The 26,026-nt window shown below is 35.7% G+C and overlaps 2 protein-coding genes across 5 annotated transcripts in view; both read right to left on the bottom strand.

Annotated features, from left to right (window-relative positions):
- LOC149534992 (uncharacterized) overlaps positions 1-26,026 on the bottom strand; it is a 217,734-nt gene that overhangs the window by 171,054 nt on the left and 20,654 nt on the right. The gene's annotated exons all lie outside the window — the stretch shown is intronic.
- On the bottom strand, positions 10,820-11,226 carry LOC149534996 (sphingoid long-chain bases kinase 1-like). The gene has a single exon (XM_089805170.1). The coding sequence runs from the start codon at positions 11,137-11,139 to the stop codon at positions 10,834-10,836; it is 306 nt and encodes a 101-aa protein (XP_089661296.1). The 5' UTR covers positions 11,140-11,226; the 3' UTR covers positions 10,820-10,833.

Here is a 26,026-nt window from a genome sequence, read left to right on the forward strand (position 1 = left end):
AGCCAAGTTGTGAGCATTTACTTGCAAGTCCTACCTGGCACACAATTCTGGAGGTTGCATTTTAATCTCTTTCCTAACCACCTATACTTTCTCTTGGTTGCAACACTTCCCAGGTTGGACATGAACCCGCTTTGAGGCTGGACGTTGGAGTTTGGTGACTGAGCAGGTAGTTTGGAAGACGAGTTTACTTGCTACAGGTAGCCAACTAGTTTCAGAAATTAACATTTACATTTGGAATGATTTGAGGATATGTTTCAGAAGTTTAGTAGCAGCAGATTGAACATCCAGGCACATACTCGTGTCAAGTATGGTATACTGCAGCATGCTCTGAATACTATAATTCATACTTTTAAATTACCAGGTATGCAATGTTGACTTTGTATGCAAAGTTTGAACAGAAGTAATAAATCAGAATGAAGTTTGTTTACAGAAATTAGTTTCTTGTCATTACACTTACAGAAGTATCATTATTTTTGCAAATGTAGTTGCATTATTTCTTGTATGGAAACTAGTTGATACCAGCAAAACCTCAAACCAAATAAGGAAAAAAATCAGAACTATCAGCATGCAAGTTGCACGCAAACTGTTTGACAAAATTTCATCTCTTGCAAAAAAAAATGTCAGAAAAGGGGCAGTTGTTTACAGCAGCTCAAGTGCTGAAACTACAGGAGGAAAATATCCGAAGCTGCTGTAATTATCACAGATTACCTTAACTCTGGTTTGGTTTCTGCTGTATTCCTCTCAATTGTAGCTGCAAAAATATTGATCCAGATGCTTGAAAGGGAGGGGCAGCCCTGTTCATTGCTTGAGCCATGCTTAGGGAAGGTGGGGAGATTGATTTATCTTCTATGCTGACTCTTGTGCCTTGTGATGCTGTGAATTTCATGTTCAGATCATATTTTTTTCCCATTGACAGAGTTTAGCAATAAAGAGGTCAGATTGAACATTAATCCCTATAGAAGATTATTGTTTAATGATTTATGTTCTTCTCAATCATATTGTAAGGTTGTCATCTCTATTGTGCATTGAATATAAACATAATGCAAAGTGTTTAGCGGTATTACATCAAAAGTTGTGTAATATATTTAGTGGCAAACAAGACTGGCCATTACAGTGGTATCAGGGCACAAATCATCCTGTCAGCCTGTGGAGTTCAGTTTAAGTGTGCATCAGGTTTTCTGAAATTCACGAAGTCTTTCTCAGAAAACAAAATGAAGATGAGGGCCGATGAGAAAAGTGACCTTTTTCTGAAAAGAATACAACAATACATTTAATAATGATCAGCTAAGAGACTTGCTAAAACAAAAGTAGGAAATTCGCTCTTTTTAATTGAACTACAATTGGGGTCCATGAACTTTACTAATATTGTTGTATTTGAGTTGGGGAAATTAGACTCATAATTATCTGAAGTAGACCAGTCAAATTGGAGGCTTTTAACTTGGGCATTGCAGCCCTCAATGCTCACTTTGGTCCAGCAAAAATTTATGGAACATCCCTATTAAGATGTTAGACTCGCAATTGCTTCATGTCTCAATGAGATTACACGAATAACAGCTTTTATCAATTTCTAGTTAGGGCCCTTCACTAGAATAGCAGGGGCACTTCTTGGATTTTTCTAGTGAGAGATAGGTGTCTGGGTTCTCTATTAGTTGCTGGGATTGAACCAGCCAGTGATGGATTTGACTACACAACTAACCCTCTCCCCCCCACCCACTGCCCATCAGAGAGTACAGCTCTAGAAAGGTAGGGCCACTACCACTAGGAAGTTATGGACAAACTTCTCTACTCGAGACTACGAACTCAAATTAAGCAGCCCCGCTCCCCCCCACAATGATGATGTACTGAGCAAGGTTCTACAGCTGATTGTGAAAACCTTTCATGGATTACATTTGTGTGAGATTTTTGCACCTTCCTTGATGTCGTTTCTTCAACACGTGGGTGTTCCATCTCCAATCACTCATGTTTCCACCTGCAATATCCGAACACGATTCTCCATAATCATTTTTCCAAAGGTCATTTTATTTGTGCACGAGAACACTTCTTCAAGTTTTTGCTTGCTTTTTCATCAAGTGAGCATTGTTTCTTGTGGACTCTAAACTCTTGGGGCCCAAAACCGTTTTGTTTTATGCATTTTAAAGCATATTCAACCTATAGTTTCTTCTGTAGATTGTTGTTTTCAGTTCCTTATTTCTGGTTTTTTGGGATTGACAACCATTGTTGTGGTTGTTTTGCAAGTGATGCCATTAAATCCGCACTCCTGTTACAATTGTTTTCAGGTGCAAGAAAGAAATTCAATTTCTGCAAACCACCTTTCTCTGTTTGCTAGTGTTTTTTTTGGGATTGACAACCATTGTTGTAGTCATTTTGCAGGTGATGCCCTTAAATCTGCACTCCTGTTGCGATTGTTTTCAGGTGCAAGAAAGAAATTCATTTTTTGCAAACCACCTTTCTCTGTTCACTAGGGTTTTCTTAAAACCTTCTGATTTTTTGGTCAAGTTTCAAATCTGATTATATAGTCATGGAGGATTTTTTCAAACCTCATTAAGGGTGCTTTCAAATTTTTTAAGTACCTCATTTTCTGTGCCTTGAATTTTGTGTCAGTTGGAACTTTGTTCTGATAACAAATTCTTTTTGGATTTTTTGTGAGCTCTTTTGGGTCTTTGTTGGTTTTTGGGGTTAGTGATAATTTTATCTCAGAATCCATGTATGTCGAACTTCATTGTTTCTTGAAGTTTGTACCTGCATCTGCCTCTATTTCCAGCATTGGGATTAATGTTCAGAGTCTTTGTGTTGCCTCTTCTTTGGTTTTCGTTTTTTGTGCATTTGAAAACATGCAAAATGGCATCATTAACCAACATAATGTTGGAAGTTAGTCAGCAATTCAACAACAAATTTATAACACCTGAAAGCAGCACACCCTAACAATCTTCGAATATTGTCACCTTAATAATCTTGTTCTGGAAATAGAGACTCGTCCTACCACAGCCACATCCAACCAGAACAAGTTTGATTACTGGAATAGAGAAGTCATCTTGCTTCTCAAACTCTCTGTCCAAGATGATCGGTTACCGCCGATTCCTTCTGGCAAGTCAACATTAGAAATCTGGAAGCATCTAAAGGAATTGCATTAAACATCCAACAAGAGGCGAGAGTTCTTCTTGAAGAACTAGTTCTCCATCACAATGGATGGTGCGTATGTCCTTATAGGAGCATCTCACAAAGAATAAGGACATCGGAGATCAGCTCAAATTTGTTGGTCAAAAATATGATGAAGAAGATATGGTAGTCATCACCCTGAAGTGTCTACCTAAATCTTATTAGCACTTTATAAAAACTCTTAACATTACTTCAACAAATGTTGATCTGAAAATTTCAGAGTTTTGAACCAAACTCTTGCAACGGGATTGTTGGAAACAACAATTTGGTAGAGCTGTCACTTCGTCCTCCTCTAAGCAAGCCTTTGCAGCTAAATCCTTTCACAAGGATAGAGGAAAATCTCAGTCATCTCAGCAAAAAGGCTCCAGTCAGTCTCAAGATGGCTCGATGAAGAAGGTTCAAAGTAGCTATTGTCATAAATATGGCCATATGCTCAGAAATTGTTGCAATCGTTTGCCTTTTGAAGAACGGATGTAAGGGAGGTCTCAGCCTAAAGCCAATGCTGTTAAGCACACAGAGCAAAAAGAGTCTACTGTTTACACCTTCATGGCTAAAAATCTACAAACCGAGTGAAATCTTATGCCTGGTATATAGATTTCGGTGCTTCTAGAAATTTCACTCAAAGGTGTGATTGGTTTATAGAATTTTCTCCCTGTACTAATACAATCATAATTGGAGGAGGTGAAGAGAATACCGTTGTCAATAAGGGAAACGTTCATATATAGTCTAGAGGGAGGAACCTCATATTCCCCAATGTATACTATACTTGGGAGGAACCTCATATTCCTCAATGTACACCATGTTCCTAGCATGGAACTAAACCTACTCTCAAGGAGTCGGATCATACAGCGTTCTCCTCATCTTGGTGTGGTGTTTAGTGCACACAAGTGTTCAATCAGTGATCCTATGATACACACTACTATAGTTGTGAGCATTGAGGATCATGGTCTATACATACTTGTAGATACAGGTAATTCTCTTGAGAATGCCTATACAACAAAATCATCTTCTATCAGCAATATTTGGCATCGGCAATATGGTCACCTGACCAATCACTATCTTGCTCATCTCATTCGAAAAGATTTAGTACATGATGCACCTAAAATGCAAACTTAGTATCAGCGTGTTTATGGAGCTTGTTAGGCTAGGAAGCAGCACAAGAAACCATTCGAGGATGGTGACTCATGATGATTCTCTAAGATTCTATAGTTGGTACACATTGATGTATCTGGTCAGATGAATACTCCTATTACTGGTTACGGGTATTTCTCAATTCTTGCTGATGATTTTAGTAATTAAATGTAGGTGTACTTTCTTAGATGGAAATCCAGTGTGTTTATGTATTTCAGGAATTTAAGGCCTTCATAGAAAGAGTCTAGTTATTCTATTACATCTCTTAGGTCTGATTCTACTGTTTTATTCACTTTTTGTAACATGGCATCAAACATCAATTAGCCACACCATACCCGCATCAACAAAACTATGTTTTAAAACATCTCAAACACACAATTACAGAAATAGCTAGGTCAGTGATGGAACACATAAATGTTCCTAAGAAATATTGGGGAGAAGCAGTATTAATTGCGGTCTATCTCCTTATTCGGTCTCCCACACATGTTGTTAAGTGTAAGATTCCTGAGTAAGCATGGACTGGTCATAAACCCAGGATCAGCCATTTGAAAGATTTTGGCTCTTTAGCATAAAAATGGAATCCATATGTCAAGCACTCGAAGTTGGATTCCAAGAGTCATAAGTTTATTTTTAAAGGATACAATAACAATCATAAGCCTTACCAGCTAATTGATATAGACACTAATTGTCTTATCTTTAGTCACGATGTTGTGTTTTATGACGAACGAGGACATTTCAGCTTTCCTTGTCTGAGTAGAATTCTGAGGATCAGCCTTTCAAGGCTTTTGATTTGGGTGTTTGTCTTCCATTTGGTATACCTAATGGGAAGGATGATGCAGATTTTATATTCGATAATGCACTACCAAAATTTCCTCTAGATGATATTCATCTTCCACCTATTCCAAATCTTATTCCACCTCAAGCTCCATTTATAACTCATCCATCCGTAATTAGCACATTTACTCTCTAGCCTAATTTGTTGGGCTAAGACCATCAATGATCTTTGTCTTGATGAGCTCACTGAGGGTAGATCTTCTAGAAATAAGGGCAAGCAACAAAATACATTTTATTTTGTTCTCATGGCCAACATTCATAGTATTTATGAGCCTCTGACATTTGCACAGGCAAAAGAGATTCCAAAGTAGGAACAGGGAATGGATGCAAAATACTAAGCTTTGTTGACACGACCTAGGTTCTCTCTAATCTTCCTCCAAGGAAGAAGCCCATTAGTGACAAATGGGTGTATAAGATCAAGTATCACGTAGATGATACTTTAGATAACTACAAGGTCAAATTAGTTGCTCAACTATAAGAAGACTTTTGCTCCTACTACCAAGATGAGTACAATTCATCTTCTTCTCACCATTGTGGCTCAATTTGGATGGAAAGTCCACCACATGGATGTTAAGAGTGCATTCCTCAACAATGAGTTGCAGGAAGAAGTCAACATGACACAAACTACTGGTTTCAAGGTTACTAACACGAAACACCAAGTATGTCGATGTGTCAACTCAAGAAAGCACTCTATGGACTCAAATAGGCCCCTCGAGCATGGTAATCAGATTGATCAATAATTGGTTGCTCATGGTTTTCAAAATAGCCCTTCTAATAGTAATTTGTATATCAAAAGAGCACTAGTAATGAGCTTAACTTTCTTGTTGTCTATGGGGACAACTTGATCATTACTAGCAATTCAGCACATTTGATTGTCAAAATCAAACAAGACCCGTGCAAGGATTTTTGAAATGACAAATTTGGGGCTTTTCCATTATTGTTTAGGTGCTAAGGTTTGGCATACTGATGATGGCATTTTTATTTCCCAGTGTAAGAATGCCAATTACTTGCTTGACAGGGTTCTAAAGCAATATGTAAACCAACTTCCACACCTATGGAGAAAGGACTGAAGTTGTTTGTTGAGTCTAATTCTCCTCATGTTGATTAAACCACTGTTAGGCAAGTAGTGGGCAATCTCATCTATCTCATTACCATTAGACCTGATCTCACTTTTGCAGTGAGCTACATTTCACACTTCGTGACATCCCCAAGGTTGATCATTGGGTAGCAACAAAGCGTACACTATGTTATGTGAAGGGCACATCTGAATATAGACTTCTTTATACTGGGAGATGATCCTAGACTCAATGGGTTCACATATTCAGATTGGGCAGGTTCGGTTGATAATAAGAAATCAACCTCTAGATATGTGTTCGATACGAGATCTGGAATGGTCACCTAGACTAGTAAAAAGCAACAAGCAGTGTGTCTACCCTCGACAGAACTAGAGTATTTAGGAGCAATTAAGGCGACTTGTGAGGCAGTTTGGATTTGTTAGATGCTTGCAAAAATGCAAATATCTCAAGCTGGTCCCAATCCCTTATTCTTTGATAATGAGGGAGTTCTCGAGCTTGCTAAGAAATCAATCTTCCATGAAAGAATTAATATATGGACACTCATTGTCATCACAAAATAGTTTGCTTCCAGTTTGCTCCGACTGCGGATCAGACTGCAGAAATTCTCACCAAACCTCTTGACCCAAATAAGTTTGTTATTTATGGGGGTAGTTTGTTGTTGTTGATAGAGTAACCATTGAGAGAGGGTATTAGAATATTATTTAATTAATGTTTAATGGTCATCTATGTATGATATGTAAATTATGTAGATAACATCGTTTCCATGATCATCTTCAGTTTCTTATTAGAAACTTGCTAATTTTGTATTTTTGTAAATTCTATATACTTATCTTTTTGATCATTTATTAATACAACAACAAATATTTTACTAATTGCCTAAATCCAATGAGCGCTAAGTGTTCCATTTATTGTCATGAGAGATGGATTCATGTTGAATCACTCTACTCATGAAACATGGGTCAATGAGTTTGACTCAAAATCACACAGTTAAATCCTAATATTAATATCACAATTTGACTTGCTGTGGAAATTATCTCCTACTTATCAATAGAGAGACAATTAAGTGCAATGGTGAAAATGATCCAACTGTTGAGAATGAATCAAAAAATTCAACATGTGACAATCCTTTTTCTTTACAAAATTGAACAAAAGCCTAAGTTGAGAAATCAAGAATGGGAGCAGGTACTGGTTCATGGGTATATAATGTTGGGTATCTATTTTTTATTTTTTGGGGGGGTGGGGGATTGGGTGCGTTCATATGAATATATATATATACAAACTGTCAAGATTACAGCTACAGTCGGATTGATTTAATCTTAAGATGCAATGTTAATATATATATATATATATATATATATATATAATATATAATATGATATAATATATATATATATATGTATAGATAATATAATATATATTATATTATATATGTATATATAATATATTATACATATATTTATAAATCATATGTTATATTGTGATTTATATTCTTAATATATATTAACTAATAATGATTAATCATAAAGACATCTCTCTTCATGAGACATGTCTCCTACTCTTATATTTATAAGAGTTTGGGATCTACATTTGAAAAAATATCAATTATGATGGCAATATTATTACATTTGTAGAGATCCAAAACAATTAACATGGTATCAGAGCAGCAGGCTGCAAATGCAGAAAATAGAAAAGTTGTAGAACATTTAAGAGAAAAGATATTAGAATACAGAACAAAGAATGTGCATCATTACATCCCTTTATACATACTCAGAGCCACAAACGGAGAACATATAAAAAGAATACTATTGGTTTGATATCAGCAATCAAAGTTTTAAAGCAAATTCAAACATAGCAATCATCGAAGGATATGACACAAAGGTAAGGAGGTATTATATCCATTTCCATCCAAGTGCATATTGTCGAGCGATTGTATTAAGCAGAGGAGCCATTTCATTAAAGCACCACTGAGAATTAAGTTACACAGGGAGATATTTGAGTGGCAAATTACTATATGGAATATAGTATCCTGAAGGAAAGCTCTATAATATTGCTAAAAATTCATGTCTCCTATTGGTACATTTATTTCTTGAAATTATTGACTGGAGGAACTCATGTTGTTGGGTATGATTCAAGTGTATCTGTAGTCAATGCTAAAGATTGAAAATAATTTTGTACTTGTAGTCTAGATAAAATAATCTAAATATTCTTGAAAGTAGATGATCTAAGTGGGAGATATAAGGGAACAGAAGAATATGAAAGGAAATAATTTTCAGAGAGGGTCAACCCATATTACATAACAAAGGGAAAGAAATTGAACTAAGGAATATATAATGCAAATAAACTTACAAGGGACGCAGCGAGAAAATTGAAAACAAATAACGTGGATACGAAAGATATTTAAATGCAATTTTATGGTCATTCATTGACCTTGGAAGTGGTTCGAGCAAATGGCACCATCCATCAATCAAATGAAACAGACAGGGAGCAACGACCAATCAAATGAAATAACCATTAAAAAGAAACCATATTACTAATATTAGTTATATGGTCATGTCTTGATTACAACTGAGAAACCATATTATTGTCAAGAATGGCAAATGGCCAAGTACTTTGATATAGACTTTTTATAAGTTCCTGCGAGAAGATGGGCCTGTTGGTTCCCAAAACCGCAGATTGGAAATCCAAGACCTTGCCACTTCTCTGGTAGGATTTCTCAATCAAATTTTGGCCAACGAACGGAAATCGCTTAAATTCCCCTGCACTTCGGGCTCCGCCACACCGAGGCGGGTTAACCTTCACTTTTAACTCTGGCTGTCCGGTCCAAGGTTTTTCTATAGCGAATTTAAACTTGGAGTTCTTCGACTAGCAAGGTCCTCGAACTCAATGAAACTGAAAATGGATGCTGAATATTTGATAATTGAATGTTTTGTATAAATTCTGTAAATAATGGAATTGATGCTTGTAGAAGGAATATGTAAATTTTTTGACTTACAATAAAAAGACCAGTGCCTTTGCTCATCCGGGCGATAGAGTCAACTTCGGTAAATTTTTACATATAACTTCATAATGTTCAATGCATTTATACTAACAATAATTTTAATAATCCAGATGTGACAAACCAATTATAATGTAATCTTAAATTAGTCCAGATTGAATTTTAACTCCGCAGGAAGACAAACTGGACAAAGGTACGGAAACAATTTAATATTTCACAACACCAATGATGATCAAATCTAAAATGCTAATTGACCATGTCCACTTATCTGATATCAAAATCATATACAAAATTCTAAAATATAATTATGAAGGACGATTCGCCTGCAATTTAAATCTCCACGCCATTAAAGATAAACAAAAGACATTTTATTTTATTAAAAATAAAATAATGGACTTTATATTACAAAATCATAATTAGCCTTTATTCCTCCTTACAATAGTATAAATATAAAAATGCTCCTTTGAAAGTAGATGTGAATGTTCGAATGTATCTCTCTGAATTGTATCTTTCTGCTCCTCTTTTATATCCTTCTTCACAAATAGGTGTAATGTTTCAATATGAAACATTGTATCTTTTATTAAATTGCACCTTCTCATTATTTCATTTAAAACATTGATAAGGCATTGTTTTAATTGCATTAACAACTTCATTATTTGTTAAAGACTCATTAACATAATGCCCAGACTTGCAATAACAATATGCAGAATTATAAGACTACATTCTTAACGAAAGCATTCGTCCAATGGAAGATGTAACACCTGGAACTTTTGTAGAGACGCCAAGATTAATACTGTAGAATCACTTAACCAATTCATGGCACCGAATACAATATCTGTTGATGTTCCCAATCGCCAAGTATATCCATAACATTTCGAAGCCATATTCAATTGATTTTGATCACTCCTGTGCCTTTACCGCATATGCATTATTGCCATCACCTTCGGCACTGGATATATATCCGTGTCCTAATTCTTCTTCCATCGTATGATACAGAAATCATATCGTTCATAGAGGAAAATTACTTCAAAAATGAAAACGCATAGATCCTCATGCATTTGATTAGAGGCAACTTATATTAGACATTCTAAAGTAAACGGAATACTTCCACGGCATCAACTCATCCGCATATGTTACGTGCACCTGGTGTGACGTGATTTTTCCTAAGACTTTGATGGCTTCTCCGATTAAGAGTTACTGGATTTCCCCATCAACATTTTGAAGAATCATTTGTTGGGCTTTGTCATGTCCATCCTTTATCTGTTCTGGACTTCAGTCTTCAGGGTCTAGTAGGAGTTGCAGATCCTTGCACTGAAGGGTGAACTACTTCTTCAGGCTCAGGTGGCAAATAATTTCTACCAAAGGATAAGCGCTTTGTTTTTGCGTCTAAAGCCCTAACATATTCAGATGGTTCACTACTTGCATAGGTAATACCTGTTATCAAGATCTGCTGACATTCGGCTTGGTGTCATCAGAATTGAATCTATACTTGATAAACTTGAGGCTCCTGGCAATCCTTCAATATTTGATTTTCTTCCAAACATATCAGATTGATTCTCTGATACATCAATTGCAAACCCATGATTTCCACCAGTATTACCATTGCTTGTCATTGGTTCTGGTACAGGGAGATATTCAACTTCATAGGTGTACTTTGGCAAGCAAAAAGAATTTAAGAGCACCAGCTACAAAGTACCGAAATGGACCAAAACGCTTTTGGTACTTTTCTGAAAGCTCTAGAACATCACTCACGAGACCATAATATGCAACTGTAAGACCTGCGTGAATGTCACCAGCTTGGACCCACTCAACTGCAAAAACATCCGTCGCTGTTAGACCGCCCCTTACAATACCTAATGCAGCAGAAATAGGATCCCTAACCCCCAACACTGTCCAAACAAGGGAGTTATCAGAGCCTGCAGGAATAATTCCAATTGGGACAGTCATTGCTTCTTTCGGATCATCTCTGTTAATCAAACCATTGAGAACCTGTCATTTGTTTATTGATATTTATGATACAGCCGCACTTTACTATCATATGATATCTCTGATGTATCTTAATATGGTGCAGGTTGGCTATCCAATACATGTTCTTTTCTCCCTTCTTAGGTGCTGAAGATTCCCATCTTTGTTTTGTATATTATTGAAACGTATATATCATAATCAATAAACAATCTTCTCCACCATCATTTCTTAAATGGAGACTCTAAAAATTAGAGTTCCATCAGGGCCCACAACCAAATGCCGAGGATCATTTTGATTCCACTTAGTAGAAAGGGTCACCTTACAAGACCACCCATGTGGGTACCCCCAAATGGAAGACAACGAGAAACATTAGTGACACGTAAGCAGGAGTTATAAATCACGTGGATTGAAGGTGAGATTAAATAAATAAACTCCTCTACTTATTGTGGCCCATTCCCCATAGGACTGATTGTGATAAATTGAAAAAGAATATTGTCACGTGGACAATCTGCATGGATGAGGTAAGATGGGAGTGTATCAAAGAAAAGCATGTATATCAAAATCAATATATCAATAAAATAAGAAAGCAAGGAACCACGATCTGCATGCGGGTCTGTTGCCCACAAATAATCACTGAGATCCAATATGACAGATGGGAGTCTTATAAGAGTCTTATTATTATAATAGTCGAATCAATCATGAAAATTATAAATGAATCAGGAGAGTTTAAAATAAATAAATAAAACAGAGAGCAAGCGAAGCACATGAATGGATCAACACTTCTCTTACTGGTCAAGTAAAATATATTGAATAAATTCAAACATACATGTCGTCAACATAATCATATATGTTATAGTGAAGTGTTCCTCTAGATGGTGAGGAAATATATCAAGACAATGGCTCAAATGGATCTGTGGACTAGCCAATATAGTGGCATCCCAAACAAAACTCAATATGACATTGTTTTTAGTGCCTCAAGAAATTGATCAGTGAACTTGACCAAGAAGCTGATGTAATTGAAGTTCATAAGAACTTGTACCAACTATACGTAAAATTCACATTGATTAAGAATGGTGAATGCAGAAAATTTTATAGGATTATATCAATGTCTAATGATGAACTCTGGGTCTATGAGGAAGATCAGCCTTTATCAATATTGTGTGGGATGCATATTAAGTTATGTAAGGAATCATAGAAAATCGAGCATTGTAGAAATATGAATTTCAATCCCACCGCTCTATCAATACAAATCTTAGTATCTAGACATCTAGGCTATTGTGGACATAATAATTGAAGTCATCAACATTATCAGGAAGCTGGTGATATTCTAAGAAAAAATTTAATATTATCAACTCTATTTCAGAAGGTTGAACATATAAATTTGCATGATCAAAGGAGCTTAGAGTTGTTGTGAGAAGTCGATGATTTTTTTGGGAATCCATTTGAACCATCTATTGGTCTCTCTTTGATGAATGAAGCTCAAAGTATGAGTTGCAAACTCATTCTTGTGGCACGAGCATTCTTACTCAAGATATTGGCATATCATGGATGGGTTTACACGAATTACACATCTCCTGCTATTGGTAAACTTTATGAATGGTTTGACCTTGATTGAATAAAAGGACCAAACTAGAACTTGAAAGAAGAAAGAAGAAAATTACATCTACAATGTAATAAATGGGAATTTCACATTGTGGGGGGGGAGAAAAAAGTCAATGTTTCATTCTCCCACTTGAACCTTCTTTAGAAGGGAGATGTTCCATTCTCAAATAATCTAAGAAGACAATTCCTAAATCTTCATGTGCAAATAAGTATTCTTACCTTTTACATTTATCTAGTCATTGTAGTCTCTCTCTTATTTATAGTTCTCTACATACTATAAGGGTTATTTGCCTTGATCTTTTCCATTATGTTTGAGAATATTCTTATAGGAAAAGATGGTTGGTACTTTACACATGCTACCAAATATTGAACAAACTCAATCTAATGATAGGAACTCCAAAGACCCTAATGATCAAGATGGATAAAGAGAGGCTCTTGAAGCAAACATCTTTGATAATTGAGATTATGAGATCCTTCTACATTAAGAGGGAGTATGACACTTTTTCTAAGGCAACGCAAGAGCTTAAAAGATTGATACTCATAAGGAAGTCTAGAAATATGTGTGTGTGATTGCATGATTTTGATGGGCCTACTCCTATGTATATCATGAGGAAGTGATGACTTATCACCAAAAAATCAAAAAACTGATATCAGATTCAGAGTGAGTCTAACAAGAATCCTTGGGGGAAGAGAGACTCTAAGGGAGTCACTAGAGTACCTGACTTCCCAGGATCATTTTTCAGAGGGAGAATTTTGAGGTGCAATCCTTTGTAAATGATATCTTATCTATGAGAAGTTCTAAGTGAAATTCTTTGTAATGTGCTCTCCTCTATTAGAGAGAAGTCTGAAGTGAAAACCCTTGATCCACCCTCTAGTAGCAGCTATGGTGGGTCCAGCCTCTAACTTGGTTCATGGTGGATATCATGTGAGTTACTACATGATGTTGTTGTGATTATGTCATAAAAGACAACGATCTTCAATTGATGTATATATTTAGAGGGGAGCTATTAAAAGGTGAGGATATTATCAATAGCTAGACCTATTATCATAACAAACTACATTAAGTTGTTGTCCCGAAGTGCCAAAAGTTATGATAACGAATAGAAGGTGACTATTGTAAGGTGACGATCTTATCAATAGTTGACCTATCTCCTAACACCAAAATGTGTTGGAGCAAGTGTTATCTTGGTTCTTCAGTCCGGATGTTGCCCAACACCTTGATAACCAACTTATCATGGTTCTTCGGGCCGGATTTTGCCCGACACCTTGATAACCAACTTATCATGGTTCTTTGGGCCAGATTTTGCTGAACACCATTAAAGTTGTTATGATTCTTCAAGTCGAATCTTGTCGGACACCATAACTTAAATCTATCATAGACCACGCTTAAGGTGGTGTTCAAATCTTGTAATCAAACTACTTTAATTCTCTCTTTGTTAAAGAGGGAGTGTTGAGAAACTTAGCCTCATAGTGAATTAAAGCAAATTCCATACATAATATATAATAATATATATGTGTGAGTTGATGGATTTTCGTTGATATCCGTAAATATCACATTGAGATGATATATCTCCATATGCTTGAGAGCATATTGTGTTCCATAACAAATCCTCCCTAGCTAAGAGGGATAGTTACAATTATAGCTACAATCCGATTGATTTAATCCTAAGTTACACGGGTACCACTCCCCCCCCTCCGAACCTTGAACTAGTTCGAACCGATTCGAGATTCTGGTTCGGTTCGACCAGGGTTCAATTTTCGAATCCTGGTTCGAACCCGGGCGGACCAAGCTAGGAAAATTGAACCAAGTTCGAACCCAGCCAAGAACTCGCCCACGAACACGGAAATAAAGTGATTTATTTGCATTTTTTAATAATTTTTGGTGTCCACGTACCCTAAAAAGGTGTTATGAATTGGTTTTTTGCTCTCTCATAGTCATTTGATGTTTCTAAATAGGTTGTTTTGCCTTGAAGGAGAGCACATAAGTTTTTGAGCAAGCATCCGGTTGTGCAAGGAGGAGTTTGAAGATTGACTTGTTGGTGTTCTTGAAGTGTTTGTGCATCATTTATACACATTTGCAAACTTGCAATGGCTGGAAAAGGACCAAGGGGTAAGATCTTATTCCATTTACTATTGTTTTGTTCTAATTTTTCCATTTTTTTTCATTTCTCTTTCAATGTTCATATGTTCTAAGTTCTTGAATCTTTTCCATTATTTCAAAATTCGTCATTTTCTTGCATATAGATTATGAACATATATCTAATTAGTAATTTCTTGCCATAGGGAAAGGTTCGAAAGTAATGTCATCGACCTCTTCATCAATAGGCAAAACCGAACAAAGAATGGAAACCAACTCCGATTCTCCTCTATGGAAGTATGTAGACATTATAAAACCCATTCCAGGAGGTGGTGCATTCCGTTGGAGATGTCAAGGATGTGATGTAGAAAGAAATAGTTCTTATAATCGTGTAGTAGGCCATCTATGTGGTTATACTGAAAGAGGAGTCAAGAAATGCCCTGGCAAAAATGGTGTCCCTATACCAAATCACACCGTGTTAAAATATATTGAAGAGCATGAGGCAGCAGAAGAGAGAGAAGGACGCAGGGTAATAGAACTCGGTGATAGTAGCAATAAAAGTAAAAAAGCTAAGGGAATGCAACCCCCCTCAAATGTTATTGCACAAGACCACCCCTTCTTCAGTACTACAATGGACACTGACACCGAATCTGTCCCCATTGTACACAAAAGAAAGGGGCCAATAGAAACTTCTTTTCAAAACAAGGCTCGAGATACTGCTAACATTAAGGTGGGAAGATGCCTCTATGCAAATAGGTTGCCTTTTAATGTTGTCCGCTCTCCGTTTTGGAAGGACATGTTGAGGGGTGCCAATGAAGCTCCAAAAGGGTATTGTGGCCCCGGGTATGAGAAAGTGCACACCACCTTGTTGGATGATGAGGTCCAACAGGTTGAAAATCAATTGAAGCCCATAAGGGACTCATGGGTTGAGACAGGGGTGACAATTGTTTCAGATGGCTCGAAGGATTCTAGGAACCGTCACTTGATCAATGTCCTTACGGTGTCCCCTAAAGGGGCAATGTTTTTGAAAGCGGTGGATTGTGAGGGCAAAGCAAAAGATGGGCCATTTATTGTTGATATCTTAATTGAGGCCATTGAACAAGTGGGTGCAAGAAACGTTGTCCAAGTCATAACGAACAATGCAAAGAATTGTAGAGCAGCAGGTTTGCTGGTTGAATCACAATATCCACATATCTTTTGGACACCTTGTGCAGTCCATTCACTCAATCTTATGCTACAAAAGATTGGGAACCAAATTGAGTGGATCAAAACAGTGTATGAAGAGGCTGAGGACATACAAATGTTTGTCACAAACCACCACATGACTCAATCTCTTTTCAAGAACTACTCAAAATTGGAGCTATTGAGGGTAAATGAACTTGAACTCAAATTAGTAATTTAATTTTTAATATTTGACAATTTCTGATTTTTCATATTTTACTTATGCAATTGCCAATGTGTATACTTTTCTTAGTTTTCTAAAATATGTATCTAATAGTTGTTTTTTGCTCTAATTTATGTCACAGGTTGCTGAGACCCATTTTGCATCACATATAATCGTCTTAAGACGACTTGTGCAAGTGAAAGATGCACTTCAAGGTATGGTAATCAGCAACAATTGGGGTGTATGGAAGCAAAAGAACACTAAAAGGGCAAACAAAATAAAGGATAGGCTATTGGCTGACTCATGGTGGGAACGTGTGGAATATCTCCTTAAGATCACCGAGCACATTATGAGCATGCTTAGGTACACTGACATGGATAGGCCTTGCCTTGGAGAGATCTATGATGGCATAGACTCAATGATTGAGAAGATCAAGCAAGTTATAAATGAGCAGGAGCAAGATCCGCAAGAGACCTTTTTCAAACAAGGGCAAAAAAATATTAATGAAAGATGGAACAAAATGACCACTCCATTACATTTGCTTGCCTATGCCTTGACCCCCAAATACTATAGCTCACAATATTGTGATCTACTAGAAAGGTTGCCACCATATAGAGATATGGAAGTGTCTGACGGGTACCAGGCAGCATTTAGAAGAATATTTCTTGATGATGATATAGGAGATGTAATCATGGATGAGTTCATAGCATTTGTCAATGCTACAAGTCTAAGTAATGATGCTCTTCGTCATCGGTTCAAGAAGCATGCTCATGGTTGGTGGTACCTCCATGGCCAAAAATTCCAAACATTGCAGCCCCTTGCAATCAAAGTTATATCACAAGTAAGTTTTATTTATTTTTTAAATTAGCTCACTTTATCTTCAAAAGAATATTTTAATAAGATTGAATTAATTCCTTTTTAATTGCCTACCCTATGTTGTCTTTATAGGTTGCTAGTTCTTCTGCATCAGAAAGAAATTAAAGCACCTATTCTTTCATCCACTCGGTGAAGCGCAATAGGTTGCAATCAAAAAAAGCCGAGAACCTGGTATTTGTGCATAACAACTTGCGCCTTCTTTCGCACAAGAGTCAAGAATACAAAGAAGGGAAGACAAAGAAGTGGGATGTAGATGCAGAGATTGCGGACTTGGATGCTTCCACTGCTGCGCTTACAATTGATGATTTTGATGCCAATACCATTGTTGATTCTGCTGCTGATCCCATTGGCCTTGGTGCAAGTAATAGCGTAGGCGGAGAAGGAGGAGATGAAGAAGAAGATGAAGAAGAAGAAGATGAATATGAAGAAGATGAAGATGAAGAATGAAGAACTTAGAACTAGAAATTCAGAATTTTAATAGATTTTCATTCTATTAGTTACTGTTAAACATTGAACGTGAAACAATGACACTTGAACTTGATATTTTAAATGTTTTGAATCTTTCATCTTTGATGTTGAAGTTGATTGAACTATGTTACTATATGATGGTATGCTCACCATGATACATTGATATGTTATTGTTTATGCTGTTTTAAAGTTTTAAATGTGTTTATGGTACTATGCTACATTCTAATTTTAACTCATGCTTCATAAAAATGTATATATATATATATATATAATTTTTACATGTTTTTCTACTAACGAACCCAAACCCCTTTCCAAAATTTCATCGAACCAGCAAACCGGTTCTTGAACCCAAACTCGGAACCGAACCACGAACCGGCAACTTAGATTTAATCTCAATCATATGGAGATATATCATCTCAATGTGATATTTACAAATATCAACAAAAATCCATCAACTCACACATATATATTATTATATAATACATACAGAATTTGTTTCAATTCACTATGAGGTTAAATTTCTCAACATATAGAATTAAATTTCGAATGTCATAAACCAATACATATGCTAAACAAAACCATTATATATTTCATATTTTGAAACATATCATTCTAGTTTAAATTCAAGTTATTGTATCAAAAAATTCAAGCCAAAATCTCGTGATAGATAAGTTTAGAGGTTTGGTAATCAGCAGTCTAGGACTTAAAAATATCTGAAAGATCAAACTAGAATCACTAAATGTTACAGCATTTAAAAACACAAATCCCTAGTGCCTGCACCTGAATGAGGTGTAAGAAATTTAATATTAATATTATTAATTTATCAAGGCCAAGGCCTATCAAAAAAAAGGCTTCACACAAGTAGAAAACCATGGTTTTGTTAAAACCCTAGGAACCATGAAAAAATCACACAGGTACAAAATCATCCCGAAAATTCCTCCACAAAACATTCATAGAACTCCTTCACGCAAAATTCTCCATTGCAGATTTTTTTTCATACCAAAATCTCTTTAAAAAATTTGGAACTTATATCTAGGTAGAAGTGCACAGAAGACATTACGAAACTTGAGAAACCTGAGTGATTGCATAACCAAATATCTGAATATATAGAGTTGACAAAAGCTTTTAACAAAAAAAACAATCATAAAACAAAACACCAAGTTGTCTAAATATAAACCTACAAAAACTAATTCAGACAACTGAAATGTAGAACCTAAATGACCATTAACTAAGATTCTAAAATAACAAGCTAAATAGCAAGAACATAGGACACTAAAACTAATCTAATAGCCTGAGGTCCCCTCAAGTATGCAACTCAAAATGGAATGCCAAAAGGTGGAATGGAGGACCAGTATTCCATGCTCTAGGGCTTGAACAAGGAAGATGAGCAACCTCCAAGGTCAATCGAGGGATGGAAGGATGCCCCACCTTCCATTCTCTTGCAATATAAGGGTGACCAAACCTTCGACTATACTTTTCCAATGTTTCAATGAATTCCCAATGAGACTATTAGAGGAATCTACTTTAAAATGACTATTGCTTATGTGCAATTTCAAATATCATTATGATTACTAAGGATTAGTAAGATACATGGTATTATGATCTTGTGATTTAATGTCAATTCCCAGTGACTAACATTGTGCAAGAGCTAGGCCTCTGTTTCTCTTATAAAGGGTATTAAAAGAGTAAATTTATATTCTTAAATGTACAATAATTTTTATTTCAATTGAAATTGTGGTTTTAGGGCAAAATTTAGGAATATCCCCAAAGAAGGCATTACACACAATTAACAGCCAAGATATATCATCCACCCCATTAGCACATTTGTACATCAAAATGATCTGAATAATTCCAATACAACTCATGATTGTGACCACATAGGCTATTGACCAAATTTACACACTATGCGCTTATCATTCAGGAGACTTGTCATCAGTCTTTTAGAGTCTTTGGTTGTTTTATAGACTTTAAAGAGAGGTATGAATCCGCTTTATTGCCTATTCTTCCAAAAGTAGTCGTGCATTGGTACTTTTTATACTTTTATTACCGCCAATATATAAGAGTTGTTGGTGTTTTGAAACCCCTCATAGCTCTAACTTTGTGCAGAGCACCATTGGAGTCAAATGGGATTGTTCACTTTCACCAACCCTTTTGTAATCTATATTGATGAGCTCAAGTTAGCTTCCCAAATCCTAAATTTTCGCAATAACTTTTCCCAAAAGTCTCCTTAACCATTAACTTTTTGCAAGAAAAATATTCATATCCTAACGTTTTACAAGCATTTTGCTAAAAGCCTAACTTTTTCTAAAGCCTAACTTTTCGTGAAACAATTTCTTAAACTCTAAACTTTTCTTTCCCAATCTTTAACTTTTCACAAAAAGTTTTCCCATAGTTATTCTAAACCTCAACTTCTCGCGAGAAATATTTCCGAACCCTAACTTTTTGCATGAGTTTTTCCAAAACACTAACTTTGTGCATTTTCTTGGACAAAACTCAAACTTTTTGCATGACATTGGTCAAAACCTTAGCTTTTTCTGTCCTCTGAGTCCAATTTTGAGTTTTATTAGGAGTTCAAATTTTATTTTTCTAAAAGTTCAGATTTTAGTTTTCAGTTTTCTAAAAGTTGGTTGCAAAAAAAAGAATAACTACCGCACTCTAACTTGGTTACCAACCAAAAAAAGTAGTTACAAGTTAGTTGTTAGAGTAAGCTTATAAATGGAAGGCAACTTGTAATGTTAAGGGGGGGACTTTTTGTAAAGAAGAAACTCTGCATAATTTTGCAGAGGACTTTTATGTTCATACCTCGTACTTTAAGGTTTTTTAACTTCTATATTTTCAAAACAATAATAATCAATGCACATTTGATTTGTATGTCTTGGATGTGTTTTTCAGTAATTGTTATCAGTTTTTTGTATGTTAAATTGATAATTCCTTTGAGTAATTTTAATATATGTAAAGGATGAAATACGATCATACCCTAGTATCTTGGTTTGAATTTGTTTAGGTAACCTACTTTGTATGTAGAAGTGTTTTTTCCTTCTTTCATCACTGTTGCATGTCAAAGTCACCATCTATTGAATCTCCTTTATACTCATTATCCTTTGGGAATCTCATATGGTATTCATATGCATACTGCTGGGGTTTCTGCCTCTATTTCTTGTAGTTTTATTTTGTCTCCATTTTGTCCATTTAGGTGAAAAGTGCTCAGAAAATACAAACACCCCCATCATATGCGAGAGTTGCCCCTCTCAAACATAGAGGAAAGCTACAATTAGATAGTGATCCGATTGCAATTTCTCCAACTGTTGGCACTGTTGTCACTGCTTACAAGTTAAACTAGGTCAACTTTAAGGATAATATCATAGTGACAGATCTGTTTACCAAAAGATTGTTGACAACTCTACTGGAGACAGAAAGAAAGAAGTGTCAATGCATCATTAGTCAGAAATTTTAAGGTACCATCCCTGGAATGAAGTTTGTCAACCTTGTTTGAAGGATTAAATTATTGGCAACTTTATTTGAAAGACCAGAAGATCAGCAATAATATCTGGAAGTATCTAGAATAATGGTTTGGTACAAAGGGAAAGTGGAAGGCAATAGTGACAATGCCAGCGACGAACCCATATAGGTTAATTTCTTGAAGAATTTTTATGGTGGCTTACAGCTTGATCTAGGAAAGGTTCATCCATCTTTACTTCAAATTCTGCAAAAGATTGATGAAAACGATGATAAAGATAATCAGTTTCATTTTCATGATAAGGAATCTTTTCCCACATGAAAAGACAGAAGATTTTTGTTCAGAAGTATCAATCATGTGAATCAATGCTGGATAATGGTGAAAAGGAAACTTGTCAACTTCTTATAACTGATTCAGGCCAACAAAATCAAACCTCTGGTGATCTGAAACAAATTGAGTTCTTGAGAACATTCTATGGAAATATGGAACTTCTTCCTAATAAGACACATCCTTGTTGTTTCAAGAATTGAAAAAGATCAGAGAAGATGACGAAACAAATTTTGATTTTTTCACTCACAATCACCTGTCTGAATCAGTGACATACAAGGAGAAAAGAAAAGAGATCAATTCTCATGTGCCTGTTAATCAACAAAATCATGTTCCTAGAGATCATAATCAGATTAAATTTTTGAAAAACTTCTACGGTAATGTGCATTTTAATCCTATATATTATCCACAATAGTTCTCCGCCTTAAATTTTCTTTGTTGTTAAAAGGTTTTGCCACTGTCTAACACAATATAGTTCCCCGACTGGTACTGATGTTCACTGTATGCTGGAAACTTGATTATTGGCTCAACAATGATTTATGCGGTTCTTACTGTTTAGCATAAACCTCTTGGAAATTTCATATACGTATCTTGCATTCGAACCCATCAAACAAGACCTAAATTTGTCCATTAACCAGAAATAAGTGATTTATCAAAATTGTTGCAACACTAAATGTTTATGCAGCAGTTAAGATGTCTAACATGCAACATACATTATAATTTATAAATCTCAGACTGTGATTTATAGCAGAATTGAACTCGGCAATTAATCCTATAGACGGAACGTATTGCAATCAACCTCACACATATACAGAATAATATGATGCAGAGATAGTGGCACCTGTGGTTGCTATTCACAGTTTTAGATTGCACAATTGGAGCTGTCTTGATGATGGTGGACATAAGACTCCTGTAGCTACCTTCCCAGCCAAGACACCCCTCTAACACAAGCAATGGGCAATATACAGAAGCCGGTGTGCTCCAGTCTAATGAAGATTGATTCAAATTCTTTAAGGACTATCACACAAACTGACGTCAACCACCAAACCACCCCAGATAAATGATGGAATTCCATTACAGAACTATCCTCCTGTAATTCCTGCTTTCATAATAAAAGATCGATTCACTCACAGTGCATCTACATTGCTCAGTTAACATTCGTAATCACTTCAGAGGAACTCCATATGCGATGGCATGCAGTTGGCATTGTTTTTCACAAAGATAAGTCCATGAATGAGTTCTAGTTCGTCATCGGCTATCCACTGTTGATTTACTGCATTGTAATCTGATGAACAATCATGGAGCCCCGGCAAAACGATACTTTCCCCTGTTCGAAGACCTGTAATCATTCATAAAATCCCAACACTGTATTTGATGGTTCAAGCACAAATAGAAGTTCTGAAGTAAACTTCCTCTCAGCCTACTATGATTGGGTTTGTGTCCAATTCGCACAATGTCAAAAAGTTTTCGCCTTTAGACTTGGGAGTCACAGAGCACCCAAGAAAAGATGTCTTCAAGAATCAATCCTTTTCCAACTTACCTCCCACAGCGATGCCATGCCATATATTCTTGCAAGGATGGCAGGTAGGAGTATTACAAGTCCGAGAGCATACAAGCAGGAAATTGCCCAACCTTACAAATGTGCATTCAACACCAGGCAATAGGAAATGCCTAAGGCAGCAGTATTTCTGCTATGCCTTTATTATACAAGCACCAATCTTTATGCCGTTACCTGCAACCAGAGATAGTATACTAGACGGCAAGTTGTATATTCTCTGAATCATGTTTCATTCACCTTATAATAGCTTCGCACCAATATTTCACCCACAACAGTCATATTAATTTTCTAAGTGATGCCCACAGAAGTATTATAATTATGCTATACCACAAATAGACATGTCAATGCTGTATATTAAAAGCTATGAGAATTGCTCAAATAAATATCGACCCCACAATTTAAATAAATATTGAATGCAAATCTTTGCTACCAATATTCAGTTATAGTTCCACTAATATTTTAACAGAAGTTGATTCAAAGCCCACATGGCCATTAGGTGCTTATAAAATATTCAAGATAGCAAATCTGGTCTGACGAGAATATGCCACTCAATCTCAAACCCAAACATTAGTGCTGACTCAATTATGTAATTATCTTATGGGCCATATAGGAGACATTACATCCTTAAAAAGTGCAACCTTGTTTACATCAAACATTGCAAGAAATTGAGAAAAAAGACCAGTGTGACGATTATTCTCTGCTAACAAAACATCTCACAATCAAAATGTTGGAAGGGATCCACCAGAGATTTTATGCACAAAAGAAGATGAAGTTCTCATGTCTAGTAGAGAAGATTATCATGAAATGGTGTCTAAGGAAGAAAAATGTCATGTTGATGTGTCAGGAAAACATTGTGAAAATTTTAATTACCAAGCAATATTTGATAAGCTTAATACCAATGAGCTTGAAGAAGAGGTATCAAATGTCTCCCAAACAAGCATGCAACCTAAACCTGAGGATGAAGAAAATCTGCATCAAGATGAATCCATAGTAGCTCTTATTGCCATGTGGTCTCTAGAAGCTTTCGATGATGATTTCCATTATGGAGAAGATGTTCTTGTTCATTCATCATTCTCTGTTGAAGACAAAACTTATTGGTGAGATTCGAGGTATTAACCCATCTATTTCTACTTCCATGTTGTCGCTAAGTAATGACATCCTTGAGTCAGAAGAAAATCAGTTCCCATCTTTGAAAAATGATCTTATGAATGTTGAAGAAAATCAGTATTAACTAATCTCTCATTCTAAGTGTTTATAAGCTTTTCCATCAAAAGGGCTGCAAATTATAGGCATTTAAAGTCACCTTGTGCACAAAGATGATGATAATATGGATGACATAAAATTGGAGATGCAAAATTTCCACAATTGGATGAGGAATGTGCTGTTGTTTCTATTCCGAGAGAGGTTCAAAAGACTGATCAAGCTTTTGTTCATTGTCCAAATAGTTTGCAACATGAATTTCATTACAGTGAATTATCCTCTCAAACCTCTCTTCACAGCCAAAAACCATCGTCAAAAGTGATACATACATCTAAGGAAACATTCACACCTAAGGTGTTTAGGACAGTTGAATGAGATCATACTATGTTTCACTATTCACAAGAGACACACAAGAACATAGAAGTGGTATCTTACCCCACAAAAGAATGGGTAATTAAATAAATGTGCTGTGATCAAGTGACTGAAATATTTAGATCAAGAATTCAATTGTGATGCTCTTTCAAAAGATTCCTTCATATGAGTATCCATCTCTAAGAAAAACTTCTGACTGTATAGACTCATTAGAGCATACATGTACCAAAAGGGAAACTCTTATCATGACCTTGTATCATGAAGTAGATCAAATGAATAATCAAGAGGAAGCAAAGGAGGAAGCAAAACTTATGCAAGTCATGCTTAATGAGAAAATATTTACAAATCAAAACCATTGTTTGGAATACCCAACTAAAAATTTGTCAACAAATGCAATAGAATGTCAGCAATTGAAGAAGAATCAAGGGATCACTAATGATAAATCAAGAGAATCTCAAGAAGAAAGTTTGCCTAATGATATTTTTACCAGTAAATCAAAGATATTAGATAAGGATTCTATAATGTCCCCTTTTCGGGGTATTGTGAATTCCAAAGTTAAATTCATAAAATATTAAATCTGGCTTATGACAGTTTAAAGCAAATTTATAAAATAAGTCAATTTAATATTATAGAGGGAGTTAAAGGGGGACAAAGAAGGAAAAGGACGAAAGGAGAGGAAGGAAGTTCAAGAGTCACATATTGGGTCTTTAAAAAAGGGATGAGGAGCTCATTTGTACAGGCTTGGATATTGATTTGGTTTGGATAAAAGAGTCACATGTTGGACACAAACCCTCAGGTTCTTCTTGGGTGGATTGGATGTAGCCCCAATTCATCAGTTGTGGTGAATTCGCATGAAAGTTTACAGTTGCATTTCAGGTTCGTTTCTGGTTATCCAATATGACTGTTATCACTGTTTTTACGATTGGATTGTTATTGTAGTACTGAATATAATAGTGCATTAACATTTTGAGTAATTTCGATAGGCATCTACTGGTGAATATTGTTGGTCTTTATTGCATAATTTATCTTCTATATATTCTGAAAATTACTCTGAAAAAAATCGGGGAAAACATCCGTCTAGGATATTATAGTGGTATCCAAGCATCGAACCTGACATCCTGTTGGGTTTTATCCTGTTGGGTTTTATCAGATAATTTATACAGAGAGGAGGTTTTATCGGGGCTGATTTTTTCTGCAAGCTTTGAAAAAAATGAACTTGATTGGAGGGAAATATTTTATTTTTTGAATCTTATATGCTCCGTTAAAAATATATTTTCCCTGTGAAATATCAGATAAGCGAAAGTTTTTTAGTCTAAGACTGGCAAATATTTCAAAGTATTCCATATCTATGAGGCAATTGCACAACTATCTGTGATTGGGAGTTTATGAATCGAGTAGTGCAAGAAGTTTATACAATTTTCATGAGCGGCAAATACTATATATTTTCATGAGAGTATTTTAGTACCTAAATTATTTATTGGGCAGGATGGTTATATTTGTCTCGGATGAAGGCTTTGCAATTATATTTGGTCATTTATAAATCAACAA

Source organism: Cupressus sempervirens, chromosome 10 (assembly GCF_028749045.1).
Source record: "Cupressus sempervirens isolate cs-2001-9-10 chromosome 10, ASM2874904v1, whole genome shotgun sequence".
Classification (NCBI taxonomy): Eukaryota; Viridiplantae; Streptophyta; class Pinopsida; order Cupressales; family Cupressaceae; genus Cupressus; species Cupressus sempervirens.